At 53.5% G+C, this 18,807-nt stretch overlaps 1 protein-coding gene across 3 annotated transcripts in view; it reads left to right on the forward strand.

The window, feature by feature from the left end:
• The window catches only part of SYT14 (synaptotagmin 14), a 73,735-nt gene that overhangs the window by 46,808 nt on the left and 8,120 nt on the right, over positions 1-18,807 (forward strand). For all 3 annotated transcript variants that reach the window (XM_060178338.1, XM_060178339.1, XM_060178340.1), the window contains exons 5-6: positions 13,511-13,782; positions 16,281-16,730. In XM_060178338.1, coding sequence (XP_060034321.1) covers positions 13,511-13,782; positions 16,281-16,730 — 722 coding nt within the window. The remainder of the gene's footprint in view (positions 1-13,510; positions 13,783-16,280; positions 16,731-18,807) is intronic.

Below are 18,807 nucleotides of genomic sequence, written 5' to 3' on the forward strand. Positions count from 1 at the left end.
CCACAGCCCACAGCCCCACAGCCCACAGCCCCACAGCCCACAGTCCCACAGCCCCACAGCCCCACAGCCCCACAGCCCACAGCCCCACAGCCCCACAGCCCCACAGCCCACAGCCCCACAGCCCACAGCCCCACAGCCCACAGCCCCACAGCCCACAGTCCCACAGCCCCACAGCCCCACAGCCCACAGCCCCACAGCCCACAGCCCCACAGCCCACAGTCCCCACAGCCCACAGCCCCACAGCCCCACAGCCCCACAGCCCCACAGCCCACAGCCCCACAGCCCCACAGCCCCACAGCCCACAGCCCCACAGCCCACAGCCCCACAGCCCCACAGCCCACAGCCCACAGCCCACAGCCCCACAGCCCCACAGCCCACAGCCCCACAGTCCCACAGCCCCACAGCCCACAGCCACACAGTCCCACAGCCCACAGCCCCACAGCCCACAGCCCCACGGCCCACAGCCCCACAGCCCACAGTCCCACAGCCCCACAGCCCACAGCCCACAGCCCCACAGCCCACAGCCCCACAGCCCCACAGCCCCACAGCCCACAGCCCCACAGCCCCACAGCCCACAGCCCACAGTCCCACAGTCCCACAGCCCCACAGCCCACAGCCCCACAGCCCACAGCCCCACAGCCCACAGCCCACAGCCCCACAGCCCACAGCCCACAGCCCACAGCCCACAGCCCCACAGCCCACAGCCCACAGCCCCACAGCCCACAGCCCCACAGCCCCACAGCCCACAGCCCACAGTCCCACAGTCCCACAGCCCCACAGCCCACAGCCCCACAGCCCACAGCCCCACAGCCCACAGCCCACAGCACACAGCCGACAGCCCCACAGTCCCACAGCCCCACAGCCCACAGCCCCACAGCCCCACAGCCCACAGCCCACAGCCCACAGCCCCACAGCCCACAGCCCACAGCCCCATAGCCCACAGCCCCACAGCCCACAGCCCCACAGCCCCACAGCCCACAGCCCCACAGCCCCACAGCCCCACAGCCCACAGCCCACAGCCCACAGTCCCACAGCCCCACAGCCCCACAGCCCACAGCCCCACAGCCCCACAGCCCACAGCCCCACAGCCCCACAGCCCACAGCCCCACAGCCCACAGCCCCACAGCCCCACAGCCCCACAGCCCACAGCCCCACAGCCCACAGCCCCACAGCCCCACAGCCCCACAGCCCCACAGCCCACAGCCACACAGCCCACAGCCACACAGCCCACAGCCACACAGTCCCACAGCCCACAGCCCCACAGCCCACAGCCCACAGCCCCACAGCCCCACAGCCCCACAGCCCACAGCCCCACAGCCCACAGCCCCACAGCCCCACAGCCCACAGCCCCACAGCCCCACAGCCACACAGCCCACAGCCCCACAGCCCCACAGCCCACAGCCCCACAGCCCCACAGCCCCACAGCCCACAGCCACACAGCCACACAGCCCACAGCCCCACAGCCCACAGCCCCACAGCCCACAGCCCCACAGCCCCACAGCCCCACAGCCCCACAGCCCCACAGCCCCACAGCCCCACAGCCCCACAGTCCCACAGCCCCACAGCCCCACAGCCCCACAGCCCCACAGCCCCACAGCCCCACAGCCCACAGCCCCACAGCCCACAGCCCCACAGCCCACAGCCCACAGCCCACAGCCCCACAGCCCACAGCCCCACAGCCCACAGCCCCACAGCCCACAGCCCCACAGCCCACAGTCCCACAGCCCCACAGCCCACAGCCACACAGCCCACAGCCACAGAGCCCACAGCCCACAGCCCCACAGTCCCACAGCCCCACAGCCCCACAGCCCCACAGCCCACAGCCACACAGCCCACAGCCCCATAGCCCCACACCACACTCAGCACCAAAGTTCAGTTTCCCCACCCTCCCACCTCCCAAAGATCATCGCTGGAGTTCTCACAAGGCTTAGAAATAGTTTGCTTGCTTCTGTTTTGTTTTTTTTTTTTTTTGGAAAGTTCATGTAAATCAGATCTCTAGGGTGAAGCCATCTGGCAGTTGTCTCTCATCTCTTATTTCACTAAGCTGAATCACCTCCAGTCCCATCCATTTTTGTTCCAAAGGACACAATATCATCTTTTTTGATTGCAGAGTAGGGTTCCATGAAATCTGTACCCCATAACTTCTCTAGCCAGTCATCTGCTGACGGGCATCTAGGCTGCTTCCACTCTTTGGCTGTTGTGAAAATGCGGCTGTGAGCACAGGGCTGCACACGTCCCTTGGAACGAGTGTTCTGAGTGTCTGCTAGATAAATGCCAGTGAGAGGTTTGCGGGGTCAGAAGGTGATCCCAGTTTTAAGGACTCTCCAAACAGAAAGAGTAATTTAAAACTTCAGCAACTCAGAAACTTTCAACTAGGGGAGCCGGGCGGTGGCGCAGCAGGTTAAGTGCACGTGGCGCCAAGTGCAAGGACCAGCATAAGGACCCCAGTTCGAGACCCCAGCTCCCCACCTGCAGGGGAGTCGCTTCCCAGGCGGTGAAGCAGGTCTGCAGGTGTCTGTCTTTCTCTCCCCTTCTCTGTCTTCCCCTCTTCTCTCCATTTCTGTCTGTCCTATCCAACAATGACGACATCAGTAAAAACAACAATAATAACCAACAATAAAACAAGGGTAACAAAAGGGAATAACTAAATAAATATTTAAAAGAAAAAAGAAAATCAAGAAAAAAATTTTAAAAAAAGAAAGAAAATCAGCCTGTTGGTGGGTGTGGTCCAGGTGGTGGCGTGCCTGGTGAAGCGCGCACCTCACAGTGTGCCAGGACCGGGCTCGAGCGCCCTGCCCCAGCGCACAGCGGGCAGACATGGCGCTGGCCTCTGAGCTCCGAGGCCGTGGGGAGAGAGGCCGGTAGGGGGGAGCCATTCCCCCAACACTTCTGCATTCAGCCAGGGCCACTCGAGTTGGTTTCTTCCACACTGTCCTCCTTATTGCTGAGACGTTTCCTGTGAGTTCTGCTAGAATCCTAGAGAGGTCTGACTTCTCCCTCAAGTGATTCTGACTTCAGTTGGTATTCCCACTTCTGTCTAACTGTCTCTGTGGTTTCTACTTACTATAGGATCTTATTGTACCTTTTCTGTAAAACACCCCAAAGGTGTTTCCCCCCAGAGATAAAGAAATTGGGGCTTGAAGATGCTGTGTAGCGTTCACGGTGGCGACTGGGTTTGCGTGTGAGCCTTCCCGCAGCAGAGCACACGCTCACAGCCCGCGGCGGCCGCTGCCTGCCCGCCCCCATCTCACTAGAAGGAGCACTGCGCAGCGTCAGGCCGGCGCTGCTTTTCGTTGCTTTGCTGTCCAGATAGAGACGGAGCAGCGGAGAGAGAAGAGAGAGAGACCACAGCCCTGAAGCTTCCTGAAGGCGGCGGGGCGCGCCGGCCCGGGCCGCTGTTGGGCCATCGAGGAACTTGGGGTGGCAAGTGTCCCTGGAAGGACACGTCTGTCCGCACGCGCTCATCGCTCAGGCGAGTCCTCCTGTCACGTGAATGGCGTGTGCACACCTGTTTTGGAAAGCCAAACCACAGACCTCTGATGGGCGTCTCTCTCACTGCCCTCGTCCTCCACAAGTTTAAAGATGGAAGTCGTGGAAGGTGACGCTGAGGATACTTCTTTGTTGCTCAGTTCTTGTTTTTTTTTTTTTTTTTTCAGAAGGATGCTTTATTTAAGGGTTTTAATTAATTAAGAAAATCTGGGTTGCCTCAGTAAGGGAGGACAGAGCGTTGGCACAGTCGGTGCTGTGGTCCATGTCCGTCCGTCTCCTGAATGTTTCGGCCACATCACAGCGCCCGTCCCGTTAGTCAATGATAGCGTCACCGCCAGCAGCTACGCTTGAACACCTCTGTGTTCTCACAGCCGAGTTCTGAAACTTCTTTTTCAAAAATTTCTTTATTGGGGGATTAATGTTTTACAGTCGACAGTACATACGATAGTTTGTACATGCATCGCATTTCTCAGCTTTCCACACAATACAACCCCCACTAGGTCCTCTGCCATCTTGTCTGAAAATTCTTATCACGGGATGAAAGCATATTCCTAGGAGATGCTGTTTTAATGTGACCAGAAGTTCTCGGTACTGAGCTTCTCAAAAGCTAAGTTGATCTGGGGCTGTGGGCTTTACTTTGGACCCTAGAAGTCCCTGGCGGGATGCGGAGTTGATCTCGCCTCTGTCCCTCTCCTCGTGTAATGCCCGGAGCTTTGACATCTGTCGGATTTCCGAGATGACTTCCCGATCAGCTGGCTTCAAGCGGAGAGGGGCGTGTGTACGCAGGGAGCCAGGCGTGTCCCAGCCTGGTGGTGGTACGTGCAGGTCGGAGGCGCAGCTGGCTGGCTTGAGCCCTGCGAGTCAGTGTTCCTGAGCTGGGAGCCTGGGAAGCTCCTCACGGGTCTCCATGGTAACCGCAGACACTGGCCTCAGATGGAGGCTCACAGTAATAAGCCTCATTATAAGGGCAAAACACATAAAAGGCTCAGGCGTAGGCTTGAAATGAGTTTCCAAGAATAGCTCGAACCTCGGGGGACGCCGTGACACATCCTGTCCCACCCTGAGAAGCAGCATGGGCAGCACTAGAGGGGGAAGGTGGACTCTCTTTGACCAAAGCCAGAGGGTGACACAGCAGCGCCTCAGTGGCGGGGTCTCCTCACGGCAGGGCGTCTGGCTGGGCGTCCCTGTCCCTGTCCGACAGGAATGTGGCCCCTGCCTGTTGTCCCGCGCTTAGCACTCCAGCACAGCTCCTCAGGACGCCCCCTCTGGCTTTTCCTTGTCGATCTGAAAGCCCAGGAAGCAGACTTCCTGCCGGCACATACGCATCGAGGAGTTCCAGCCTTTTTATCATCACAGGCAGATAGGACAGTAGCCAAACTCCTGACTGTTCAGGGACATTACACTCTCCAGTCCCACTTAGAGCATACTCAGATTTGGATGAGCTGAAGCAAGATTCAGGGGAAAGTGGCCTGGAATAATTAAGCATTTTCTGTTAGAGAATTATGATGGAGAAAAGATTAGTCGCTCTTCCGAGACCAAGTTCTTTCAAGATTTCTTTTGGAATTGCAGGCCGCCCGAGAGTCCTCCTGACTGGATGCCATCCCGAGGTATGCCTTCCTGTTGCTATGGAGACCGATTCTGGTGCAGCTCTGACTGCTAATCAGAATTACAACCTTTCCCCCCGAGTGCTTCATTTTATTTTTAGTTAAAAAATAATGAATTTAAATAGTGCACAACAATGGCCAAAGCATTAACACAGAGGTTTTTTGGTTTTGTTTTGTATTTTTTTTTTTTGAGCCCTTTTCTCTGGCAATGAAGATATCTTCCTACTGAACATCTTCAGTCCAAGTAGCAGGCAAACAAGGCCCTTGGCTGATGGCAGAGTCTGCAGAGGCTGCCTTACCTCACCACTGGAGGCGCCTCACTGCTCCCCAGTCCGAAGTGGTGACTGTTCCAGCCATCTATTTCTGAGGAGTCTGGCTACTTGGCGCTGTAAGATAAAAAAAATGAAGTCTCTCAACACAAAGTGGGGTGGAAGCCACTTATTGCTTTATCCTCAAAAGCTGAGGTCAAGGCCCCAGTTGATGTCACAAGTGGAAGCTAGTTATTCGTGGCCATTCTTATATTTATCAGGATGTGACCTCATCACCACCCTTCCCCAAACTGCTGGCATCACTAGGAATCCGGGCATTTTGCAGGTCAGAACTGGATGTTTCTTGTCTTTCTAAGAATATTACCTCTATTCTGTTGCATAAAACAATCCATGCAAAAAATCCTCCCACTATCACAGCAAAATATGTGACACATAAGCTCAGCAAACCTTACACAGAGTGGATTACCCTTACTAATCAGAATTAAATTTTGGCATGTCTTAGAGCATGAATCACAGCATTTTGGTGTATGTAGTACTTACAAAACTTTGTTTGCTGATTTGACACATAGAACAAGGCAAGTGATGGTGAACTTGAACACTCCGACACAGAAAGAAAACTACTGTTGTCGCCATTAGTGGGAGACATGTGCAGCTGGAAACACCACACGCCCGCTTAGCGCAGTACCACTGACCCCTTTTTTGTTTTTGTGTTCGCCTCCAGGGTTATCGCTGGGCTCGGCGCCTGCACTACCAATCCACTGCTCCTGGAGGCCATTTTTCCCCATTTTGTTGCCCTTGTTGTAGTTGTTATTGTTGTCATAGCTGTCATTGTTGTTGGATAGGACAGAGAGAAATGGAGAGAGGAGGGGAAGACAGAGAGGGGGAGAAAAAGACAGACACCTGTGGACCTGCTTCACCGCCCGTGAAGCGACTCCCCTGCAGGTGGGGAGCCAGGGCTCGAACCAGGATCCTTGCTCCACCTGCGCTTAACCCGCTGTGCTACCGCCCAGCTTCCAGCATTAACTCTTATCTTCACTTACTGAGGAAGAGAGGTCGGAGGTGTCAGCTGACGGGTGTCCTCAGGTCCTGGGAGACGGGAAGACTAGACACCCGCGCTTTGAGGTCACCTGTCTGTGATGCAGCCTGAGTGACAGATGTGCGGCTCCCCGGGAGCTCAGTCCTCCGGCACGAGGGCTCGGATGCGGCTTTGGTGCAGACCTCTCTGCTCTCTCTCTGGCACTTGCTGTCACAGGGTCAGTAATGGCACACCAGTGTCAGAGTGTCAGCAGGCAGAGCCAACGTGGGAGCCATGGCTTTAGAGGCCAGTGCAGACACACGGAGCATCTTGCCGTGTGACTCTTATGTAGACGGTTGTTCTACAACCTGCTGTTTGACTGATGAAATGCCTCTTTATTGGGAGCTGGGTGGCTGCGCAGCGGGTGAAGCGCAGATGGCGCAAAGCGCAGGGACCGGCGTCAGGATCCCGGTTCGAGCCCCGGCTCCCCACCTGCAGGGGAGTCGCTTCACAGGCGGTGAAGCAGGTCTGCAGGTGTCTGTCTTTCTCTCCCTCTCTCTGTCTTCCCCTCCTCTCTCCATTTCTCTCTGTCCTATCCAACAATGACATCAATAACAACAACAATAACCACAACAATAAAACAACAAGGGCAACAAAAGGGAATAAATAAATATACATTTTTCTAAAAAAAAGAAATAACCTCTATTTATTTGTGTTACCAGGGTTATCACTGGGGCTCAGTACCTGTGTTAGTCACTGCTCCCAGAGGGCCTTTTTCCTTTCCTCTAGATAGAGGGTGAGAGAGACAGAGGGAGAGAGAAGGAAAGATGCCATCACACTACTCCTTGTGGCCTCGTATGAAGCTGAAGTCAGGTGATAAGGTACTTTGTATTGTTTAACAAAAAGAATTCCTACAAAATTCATCTGAAAACAGTTAGTAGTCCTGTTGGTGTTTTTCTTTTTCTTATGATCTTTATTTATTTATTGAATAGAGACAGCCAGAAATCAAGAGGGAAGGGGGAGATAGAGAGGGAGAGAGACAGAGAGACCCCTGCAGCCCTGCTTCACTGCCCGTGAAGCCTTCCCCCTGCAGGTGGGGACCGGGGGCTTGAACCCGGGTCCATGCGCACTGTAACATGTGCGCTCAACTGGGTGTGCCTGTTGTTTTCCTCAAGAACACTGCGTTAAGAGTTGTCAGTGTTTGGAGGGCCGGGCGGCGGCGCACCTGGTTCAGCATACACATCGCCACGCACGAGGACCAGGCTTTGAGCCCCGCTCCCCACCTGCGGGGGTCCTCTTCATGCGTGAAGCGGGTCTGCAGATGTCTCTCTTTCCCTCTCTATCTCCCATCCTCCCTCAATTTCTATCTGTTCTAGCTTTAAAAAAGAAGTTAGAAAACAAAGGAAGCAAGAAAAATGCCTGCCAGGAGAGTGGTGTCATCATGCTGGCACCGAGCCCAGCAAAAAAAAAAAAAAAAATACTGGCGGCAATAAAAAATGCTAGTGAGTTGTCAATTTTGGGGTGATTAATTTATCCCTTCTGAGTCTAGCCTGACTTGTGGGATCACTGTGCTAGTCTAGAAGCCGCCACAGAAGCAGTGCTTCCTACTCCCTTGGATCTCTGCACTAAGCACGGAAAACCGTGCCTCAGTCAGCCCTCAGAATCTCTGAGGGTGAGGCCGGGCGGTAGCACACCTGGCTAAGTGCACACATCACACTCCCCACCTGCAGTGGGAAAGCTTCACGAGAGGTGTCTCTCTGTCTCCTTCCCTCTCTATCTCACACCTGAGCTTCTCTCTCTGTCTCTAGCCAATAATAGATAAATGAAATACATATTTAAAAAAATCTCTGAGGACCGGTGCTCCCACAATTCCTGGTCTACAGATGCGGGGTGAGGGCATCTGCGATCAAGTCACATGGCGACTCACTGCAGGGGTGGAGTTAGGAGCAGTCTGCCCAGGTACTGAGGCCAGGGGCTTGCACCCGGGTCCTTGCTCATGCTAACACGTGCACTTGACCAGGTGCCCCATCGTCTCCACCCCAACCCCTTTTAATTTTTTGTTAATAAATACAACATCAATAAAAAAACAACAAGGGCAACAAAAGGGAAAATAATAAATATAAAAAGAATTTTTAAAAAGGATCATGAAATCAAAGCAGTGGCTCTTTGCAAATATGAAAAATGAAATTGTGTCTAATAGATGCATTTGGTGCGACTGCCTAGTGGAGCTCCCTCATGGGCTGTGTGGGCACAGACTCAGGAGCGGGAGCCCCGTGCGACTGGCCAGTGCACCTTGAAGGACACGAGGACTGGCAGCAGGCCCGTAACCTGTGCTCAGAGCACGTGTCCTAACCACTAGGCTGCCAGAGGCCCACTGCCTTCCTCTGTGAGAGTCTGGCACATGCACGAACACGTCAGGCTCCAGGGGATGGCGTTTTTAATCACTGGGTTTTTTTAGCCTTAGCAGAATGGCTTGTCAAACTAGATCTACTTCCCAGCCTTTTCTTTCATTGTTGTATCTCCACAGAGACGACATTAACTTAATTTCTCTGTAACAATGGGAGAGACACTGTACGGGTAAAGAGTTGGTTAGGTAAGGCTAAGTTTTGGCAGACCACAAAATACCAAGTTTTTAGTTCATTATAGACCTTTTGTGTGTATCACTGTCCCAATTAAGAATACATGATCTAATTTACTTCCAGTTTGTTTAAAATTAAAATACTTAGCATATCCACTTTAACCCACAGAGGAGTTTAAATAGTGTGATAGGACTCTTTCCTGCCTTAACTAATTCTAACACCGTAGGAAAAGCATACAAGGGACAGCTGGCTTGAGTCAGACAGAGGGCAGAGGGGGCAGGCTCATGGCCCACCAGAGGGGACACCGGGAGGAGCCAGTGCCACCTGACCCCGTGGTTTGTCTCAGGGTGGATTCTAGGCTGCAGCACAAGGGGGAGAAGCAAGTGGAATCTCGAGAACCAAAAAGGCAGAAGACACAGACTGGCATCTACAGAGACGGAGGAAGACAGCGTGTGTGATGTGAGAGCAGGAGCGGAGACAGCACAGTGCTTCTGCAGAAAGACCCTCTTGGTCTTAAGTTCAGTTCCCTGCACCGCCACCAGCCAGAACTGAGCAGGGCTCTCTCTCTCTCTCTCTCTCTCTCTCTCATTAAAACAAAATGAATTTTAAGAAGAGTTTATTGTGCAGTGTTGGAGAAGGGAAGCTCCCGCTGATACTATGGTCTACTTACACAGTCATTGTTTTGCCTGAGACCCACCCTGCCTGCAGGGTATTAATTAATCCTACCCGTTAAAACCTTCGCAACAGTTGCAATGGAAGCGTTCTACCTTCCCACTCTTTCCTTTTCTCCGCCCCCTTTCCTAGCCGTTTCCTTTTCCGACTTGCCACTTCTGGTTCAAAATATATAAAAGCGTTGTCTCTGATCAATAAAGACACATTGCGTTCCCGCTCTGCCTCGAGTTCCTGGTCTCTCTCCTGCATCGCTGAGTAAGCAGCAGCCCAGTCTGGCTCCGGTCGAGTTCTCTCCAACCCAGAAATCACATGCCCGGGAAGAAACACCCTCACGCTAGCCCGGCACCCCAGACCTGCAGCGGAGAGACCCTGGAACGCATGCGCATCCTGGCTGTCTGCGGGTGCTCCGAGTGGGGCTGCGCTGGTGCCTGAAGGGGGAGCCCAGCGGCCTGAGCCCCAGCCTCCCAGCTCAGTGCCATCAGGTGCTGAAAGACGTCAGTTGTGGCACGAGGCCCACGGGGTGCTGTGCTGGGAGGCCTCAGGGAGACACCCCCCTTCCGCAGAGTAACAGCGAAGGAAAGAAGCAGGCAGCCGGGGTGACTCCATTCACCAGGCTCTGCGGGGTGTCACGTTAGTGGAGATTCCAGCGGTGTTGCCATCCAGCTGATTGGTCAGGAGGGGAAGGCGGGGGCTCGATGGCGTGGCGACTGTCAGCACAAAGTGTGTTTGGAAGATCCACTCTCAGTGACTGAGTCTGGGTTGACAGCCTGGACTTGTCTCAGACATGCCAGAGGCGAGGCCACTAGTGGTGTCCTGACACCTGACTATCCCTCATATCTCTGTCTTCCTCACCAGCTCCCTTTCTCAGCTCCTTACCTCATGGTTACAAAGTAGCTGCCAAGCCTCCAACCAGGGAACGGGGAAGGCCCCAGGACATGGGGCAGGTGACTGAGTTGATCTGTTTGTTGCCAGGAAAACAATTTGGACTCTCCTCTCTGAAATCTGGGGTGCTATTATTTTCTTTACTTCTTTTTATCTATTTATCTTTCTGATTTATTAATTGGACAGATAAGAGAGAGAAAGAACCAGACATCACTCTGGTACATGTGCTGCTGGATTTAAACTTAGGACGTCATGCCTGAGAGTCCAGTGCTTTATCCACTGCGCCACCTCCCGGGCCACTCGGGTGCTGTTTTCACTGGCTGCTCCTGGCAGTGCATCTGCTGACCCTCCTGCAGCTCCGCCAGCGTCAGTTCAGTGACCTCCTGTCTCTTAAACTGGGCCTGTTCTGCTCTGCTCAAGAGGAGAGATATTCTGCTGCAGAGCCAGGACTTCTGAGCACAGTGAAGATCTGTGCTAAGGCCATGCAGGTTGACGCTTCTCTTTTGAGCCAGCCTCGGTGAGAGTTCTAAGATGAGCTTTGTAGTTCCCAGGTAAAGTGTTTTCTGTCTCAGGCAGAACAGAAGGCTTTGTCAGAATAACCGAGGCCCATTGTGTGAAAGGGGCTTCACAGGCCCTTAAGAGGAAAAGGGGGTGGGGGGGAGTACAGGTCCTGGAACAGGACGACAGAGGACCTAGTGGGGGTTGTGTTGTTTGTGGCGTGGAAAACTGAGAGATGTTATGCATGTACAAACTAGTGTATTTGCTGTCGACTGTAAAACATTAATCCCCCGATAAAGGGGGGAAAAACAACAAAAAGGAAGCAGAGTGTGAAGAGGGAGACAGCACAGCTGCCTCAAGGGCTCGTCTGACGCCGTCACCCACTCAGACCTGAGCTCAGCACCCTCCTCCTGGTGTTTCAGCTGTAAGCACCAATAAACTCCCATTTGGACAAAAAAAATAAATAAATAAACAAATGAATTATGACTGTGTTAAAATGACAGTGATCACCATAAAAAAGTGCTAAAATGGGAGTTGGGCTGTGGCGCAGTGGGTTAAGCGTCCGTGGCGCAAAGTGCAAGGACCAACGTAAGGATCCCGGTTCGAGCCCCCGGCTCCCCACCCGCAGGGGGGTCACTTCACAGGCAGTGAAGCAGGTCTGCAGGTGTCTGTCTTTCTCTCCCCATCTCTGTCTTCCCCTCCTCTCTCCATTTCTCTCTGTCCTGTCCAACAACGACGACAACAATAACAATAGCTACAACAACAATAAAAAAAAAACAAGGGCAACAAAAAGGAAATAAATAGATAAATAAATATTTTTTTAAGTGCTAAAATGCAATGTTAGAAAAAAAATAAGAGGAAAAGGGAGGCAGTGTTCGAATACCATGTCAGGATACTATGTGTGGACTTTTTTAAAAGATTTTTTTATTTTATTTTATTTTTTGCCACCAGGGTTATGGCTGTACTGCAAATCCACTGCTCCCAGACATTTTTTTTTCTTTCTGTTGCATTTGATAGGATAGACAGAAACTGAGAGGGGAAGACAGGGAGGGAGAGAGCAAGAGAGACCCTGCTTCACCATGCTTGAAACATTCCCTGCTGCAGGTGAGGAGCGGGGGCTCGAACCCGTGTCCTTGCACACGTAATGTTTAGACTCAACGGAGCGCACCGCCGCCCAGCCCCCCTCATGCCCCCGTGAGGCCCATCAACTTGTTCCTTTATGGGGAAGAGAAGTGGGTGTCACTCGGCGTGCGCTGGCACTAAAACTTCCCGGCCTTGTGTTCTCTGACTGCGGCCGCCCAGCCCAGGCCACTGGGAATGGGAGACAGGACTCTGCTCCCCACCTCACCCCACCCCCGTCCCGGTGACGGGCTTCTACGCGAGTCTCATTGTTGAGATGACGCGTGAAGGTAGCAACTCGGGAGTCATTCTTTGGGAAGGAAACACAACTCGAAGGTCACCATGGAGCCGCTGCCTGGTCTTCTGGGAGGGGGACGCCGCCGTAGGCCGTGGGCGGCAGCACCGTGTGGCCGAGCCGAGCAGGGACGGGCTGGGTGCTGACGTGGGCCCGTGGCTCTCACGGGGTAGCTGGAGGCAGGCTCACGTTCGTCTGAGTTTCTGAAGAAACCGGGTCTTGGGGGCCGGCTAGTGGTGCACCTGGTTAAGTGCACATAATGCAAAGTGCAAGGACCCGGTTAAGGATCTGGGTTCGAGCCCCTGGCTCCCTACTTGCAGAGGGGAAGCTTCACAGGCGGTGAAGCAGGTCTGCAGGTGTCTGTCTTTCTTTCCCCTTCTCTGTCTCCCCCTCCTCTCTCCATTTCTCTCTCTGTCCTATCCAAAAAAAGAAAAAATAGCCACAGGAGTGGTGGATCCATAGTGCACTGAGCCCCAGTGATCATCACCCTGGAGGCAAGAAAGGAAGGAAGGGAGGGAGGGAGGGAGGGAGGGAGGGGGAAGGAAGGAAAGAGGGAGTCGGGCGGTTGTGCGGCGGGTTAAGCGCATGTGGCGCCAAGCGCAAGGACCAGCATCAGGATCCAGGCGGTGAAGCAGGTCTGCAGGTGTCTGTCTTTCTCTGCCCCCCTCTCTGTCTTCCCCTCCTTTCTCTATTTCTCTCTGTCCTGTCCAACAACAACAAGAAAACAACAAGGACAACGAAAGGGAATAAGTAAGTAAGTATTTTTTAAAAGAAAGAAAGAAACCAACTCTTGTTCGTTTTGCCCACCCCGATTCACTGCTTTGGCCAGGGAGGCCACCTACCCGGGTTGGCACGAGCTGGTGAGGCCCTCACGGCTCAGCTGGCTTCCAGAAAGAATGGGTGACCGCACGTGTGGACGGACAGACGGCCTGTTTGCAGGACACGCCTGCCCCCTGTGCCTGCAGAGCTGGTTGCCCTCACTGCACCTGCCGGGGTGGGAGGAACTCAGGCCCTGTGGGGCGGCGTGGGGCCTCCTGGCACTGCCGTCGGCCGGCCTGGCCCCGAGTGACCGCCTCTCCGTCCTCCAGGGAGCTGCGTGCAGAGGGTGAGCAGGACGCCCCCGCTGGACGAGCTGCAGCCCCCACCCTACCAGGACGACAGCGGCTCGCCACACCTGTCCTGCACGCCGTCTGAGGTCGGGGACAGCAAATACGACTTCTCCCACTCCGGCAACAGCCCCCCGCACTCCTCCACCAAGTGCCCGAGTGAGGGCAGCACGGGCCCCGACACGGACGGCTTCCACCACAAAGTCTGTGAGGACGACGTCCTCAGCGACAGCACGGCCGTGCTGAGCCCCGAGGTGAGCGGCGGGCATCCGGGCCGTGGGCGGCGGGCGGCTCGGCACCAGCCATGTGCCCACCCACCATCCGCAGCAGGCGCGGGGCTGTCCTGGCCCCTTGCTCCATGGAGGGCAGCGGCGCACGTGACCCTGGGCCCCGGGCTTGGCCCCCACCTTTCAGCTGCTCCCATCTGGAGTTGTCACATAAAACTCTCTGTAATGTCTACCCTTCTCTTTTATCTTGGAATTCTTGCTTGTGTCTTTTTTTTTTTTTTTTATCTAGTTTTATCTATTCTTGGATAGAGACGGAGAGAAATCCAGACGGAAGGGGAGATAGAGAGGGAGAGAGACAGAGAGACACCTGCAGCCCTGCTCCACCACTTGTGAAGCTTCCCCCTGCAGGTGGGGACCGGGGGTTTGAACCCGGGTCTTTGCGCACTGTAATGTGAGCGCTTAACCAGGTGCACCATCTGGCCCCCTTTGTGTTATTTTTTTTTAACCATTTCATCGTGATTTTTTTCCTTGGTGGAAAGTTGCTCCGCCCTGCTGTGCAAGTCACAGATGTTAAAGACCTGGCCTAGCACTTACCCCTCCCAGGAGCGGGAGGGCTGAGGCTGCACCTCAGAGAGAGCCTGGCACTATGAGGGCTGAGGCTGCACCTCAGAGAGAGCCTGGCACTATGAGGGCTGAGGCTGTGCCTCAGAGAGAGCCTGGCACTATGAGGGCTGAGGCTGCGCCTCAGAGAGAGCCTGGCACTATGAGGGCTGAGGCTGCGCCTCAGAGAGAGCCTGGCACTATGGCCTCACCCTTGGGCAGGGCAGCCGGTGTTTTCCTCTCCAGCACAGAGGTAAATGCATCAGAAAGGAGGTGTGGAATACTCTCGAAGTCTTGCGGTGTCTGAAAGTACTTGTTTGATCGTCTGTGACTTGGTGAGAGTAGATATTTTTCTGTCTTTCTTTCTTTTTAAAGATTTTGTTTATTTTCCCTTTCATTGCTCTTGTTATTTTATTGTTATAGTTATTATCATTGTTGTTGTTGGATAGGGCAGAGAGAATTGGAGAGAGGAGGAGAAGACAGAGAGGGGGGAGAAAGACAGACACCTGCAGACCTGCGTCACCGCCTGGGAAGTGACTCCCCTGCAGGTGGTGATCCGGGGGCTCGAACCGGGATCCTTAGGCCCGTCCTTGTGCTTGGCGCCACGTGTGCTTAACCCGCTGCACTGCCGCCCGACTCCTGAGAGTAGATATTGTTTTGCTTCCATTGGACGGTGGCGATGGGGAGGCCAGGATGGGGGAGCCTGGCCAGCTGTGAGCTTCCAGTTCTTCTGAGAAAGGCCGGCGGGCGGTGAGTCAGTGGCAGTGCTCAGATACAGCTTCCGAGCCAGGCGTCGACAAGCCGGTCCGGGCTCTGAGTCCAGAGAGATTGCAGACAGGGAAGAGCCTGGTCCCAGAGGGCCAGCGGAGAGGCGGGCCGGCAGGAATGGCGTGATTCCAGGCAAAGGGCTCTGGAATCTCTTCATCTCATCAGTCCGCTGTACCATTTCTGTCTTTCTCATACTTTAGAAAAGTGTTTTCTGCCACTTGCAATAATAGTGTTAAGAAACAAGCGTCGCTGAAATCTGGTTTAAAGTGTCATGAGCAGTGTGAGACCTTAATGTCTTCACTCTTACTTTCATTTCCTTTTAAAAACATTTACTTATTCTTACGAGAGAGAGAGAGAGAGAGAGAGAGAGGGGATAGGAGGCAGAGTCTTGCACAGCTCTGGCTGATGGTGGTTCTGGGAATTGAACCCGGGGCCGTGAACTCTCAGACACACCAGCCCTGTTTCCTGGTCTCCATTGGCTTTGGGTGGAAAGATGCCCATCTTCTTGTATAGAGGGGCATTTCAGGGGCAAATTGCATGTGAGGCCACGGCTTTAACAGGCCCAGACCTTCCTTTATGCTGTCTGTCTGCGCCCTGACCCTGAACGGCCAGTTGCCTTGTTCCCGACCCTGGCTGTGAAATCTACCAGTTTCCTGCAAAAGGAACGGAGATGCGTGGAAGTATTTCCCCTTCTCCGTTTAAAAGTGTCTGTCCGCCCTCCTCAAAATCATGGTGCTGAATATTTAATTCCAAGTATGTGTTTATGAAAAGTTTATGCAAACACTTAATACAAAAAGCGTCTAAAGCTTTTATTTTAATGAGATCCCGAGAGAGGGCAGGCAAGGAAAGGACTCCTCTCTGGCACACGGTGGCACCAAGACAACTGGCTTCTGAGCCTCAGGCGTGACCGTCCGGTGCACCGTCTCGGTGACTCGCTTCACAGCCACGCGCGCGATCCTTTTAGTCCCGTTTCCCACTCCAGTGGCTCCGTCCCCAGAGCAGGAGCAGTGTCGCTTTACTTGTTCATTGCTACTTTGCTCGTGGCGGTGAGTCAGGGTGGTCTTCACCTCTTCATGGGGTAGCGGGCAGGTGCTTACCGACGTGCCACGCTCAATAACAGAGCCAGAAGCTGAAACATTCAAATTTGCTTCTCGTAGGACATGTCGGCTCAAGGCTCGTGCTCACAGCTTCCTAAGCCTTTTGGTCCCGAACCAGAAGCTAAGTACGGCACCCTGGATGTGACTTTTGACTATGACTCGCAGGAACAGAAGCTCCTGGTGACAGTCACAGCCGTCACAGACGTCCCCACATATAACAGGACAGGTGGCAGCTTGTGGCAGGTACACCTGGTGCTTCTGCCCATCAAGAAGCAGAGAGCAAAGACCAGCATCCAGAGAGGGCCCTGCCCCGTCTTCACAGAGACCTTCAAGTTCCACCACGTCGAGTCCGAGATGATCGGAAACTACGCCGTGCGCTTCAGGCTGTACGGGGTCCACCGGATGAAGAAAGAAAAGATTGTGGGGGAGAAGATTTTCTATTTAACAAAGTTGAACCTGCAAGGGAAGATGTCACTGCCGGTGACACTGGAGCCTTCCTACAGCCATTCTGTGAGTATCTCGTCGGAGAGCACAAGGCCTGTGGTCCATGGATGAGATATGCACTGTTTTATTTGAGTCGTTTATTTTTTAATTTTTCTTGTATGGAGAGATTAGTGGTTTACAGTCTACAGTAAAATACATTAGTTTGTACATGGGTGACGTTTCTCAGTTTCCCTACCTAGGTCCTCCTCTGCCATCACGTTCCAGGACCTGAACCCTCCCCCAATCCCCCCAGAGTCCTGGACTTGGTGCGATACACCAAACCCGGCCCAAGTTCTGCTTTGTGTTTTCCCTTCTGATCTTATTTCTCCACTTCTGACTGCCAGTGAGATCATCCCACACTCATCCTTCTCATTCTGACTTATCTCACTTAACGTGATTCCTTCAAGCTCCATCCAAGATGGCCTGAAGAGGATGAAGTCACTATTTTTAACAGCTGAGTAGTTTTCCATTTTGTATATAGATCACAACTTGCTCAGCCACTCATCTGTTGTTGGACACCTGGGTTGCTTCCAGGTTTGGGCTATTACACATTGTGCTGCCAAGAACATATGTGTACACAGATCTTTTGGATGGGTGTGTTGGGTTCCTTAGGATCTATCCCCAGGAGAGGAATTGCAGGGTCCTAGGGTAGGTCCACTTCTGATATACACTATTTTTAAAATTGGTGGTTGACCCAACAACGTTTCCAGGCTACTGTTTACCTAGTGGCCTTGTCATTACACAGTGTCTAGAGCCTGGGTAGGCAGGCACAACTTTCTCTCATCTACAACAGTCACCCTGGAAGGTCATATCTGCTGTACTCCCTGTCTCTTACTGAACCCTTCGAAGTCTAACCTAGCACCTCGCACACTTGTTCTTCTGAAAGACACCTACTAGGCCACTGGCGATGACATCACCTGAGCTCCTGAGAGCACCTGCTCCCCTTCCAGGTTAAAGGTAGGTGGCCCATCAAGAGCATCACCCCACCGCCTCCGCAGCCCCGGCAGAAGTGACTTGCCCTCGTGGTCACTTTGCTGATACCTGGTCACGCTTCCTGACCTTCCCAGAAATGCACTGAGTGGTAAGCCCAGACAATATATGGCTTCATTGTCCCTTCCAGCCTTTGCTAACCAGGGATGTTCACAGCGTTTCTGGGGTCATACTCAGGTTCAGGGTTTGGGATCTATGTCTCCTTACTTTTCCCAGCTTCTAGTATGTCTCGCTTGCCACATTTTAACTAAATTCCAGCAGCGCTCTGCATAACACAGATGAGCCGCACTGTTTATTGTGGACAGAGATTAAAATATCACATTTACTGTATAATAGCACACAGTTGGGGGCTGGCTGTTGGCACACCTGGCTGAGTGCTCACCTTATGGTACACAAAGACCTGGGTTCAAGCCCCTGACCCCCACCTGCAGGGGGGAAGCTTCATAAGTGGTGAAGCAAGGTTACAGGTCTCTCTCAGTGTCCCTTTCTCTTATCTCCTCATCTCTCTAGGTTTCTGCCTCTATCCAAAATAAATTTTAAAAATATCACAGTCATTTAGATCACGAGAAAATACAAGATATACCTCTATGTAGGGTTTGTTCCTGAACATGTCATACAGGGCCAGCGAGATCGTTCACCTGGACAGTACGCCCACATCTGCAGCCCAGGAGTGAGCCTGGCCCCCCTGCACTGAAGGAAGCTTGGTGCTATGGCATCTCTCTCTCTCTCTACCCCCCTTCCTATTTCCATCTAAAGCACATGTGAATACAAAAAGTTCAGACTCGACTTCTGTTTTCCAGTGAAGCTGTGCTGTCTCTGGGTTGTTTTTGAGTCTTAAAGACCCTTCGAGCTCCACGGCTGGAGTCCTGATTCAGAGCTGGCGGCTGGACAGAGCAGGACCTTGCCACCCTGAACCAGGCTGCTCGGCAGGCGGCTCCAGCACCTCTTAGAACCGAGTCGCCCTCAGCCCTCACATGCGAGCTGGGCTCGGAGAACGAGATTGAGTCCTTCCTGGTAGAAGTGACAATGCGTTTTAATTTTAAGTTTCTGACTTATTATTTTGGGGAAAGGTGCCAAGAACCGTTTAATAGGAGAGAAAAATAGAAAACAGAGG

Source organism: Erinaceus europaeus, chromosome 19 (assembly GCF_950295315.1).
Source record: "Erinaceus europaeus chromosome 19, mEriEur2.1, whole genome shotgun sequence".
NCBI lineage: Eukaryota > Metazoa > Chordata > Mammalia > Eulipotyphla > Erinaceidae > Erinaceus > Erinaceus europaeus.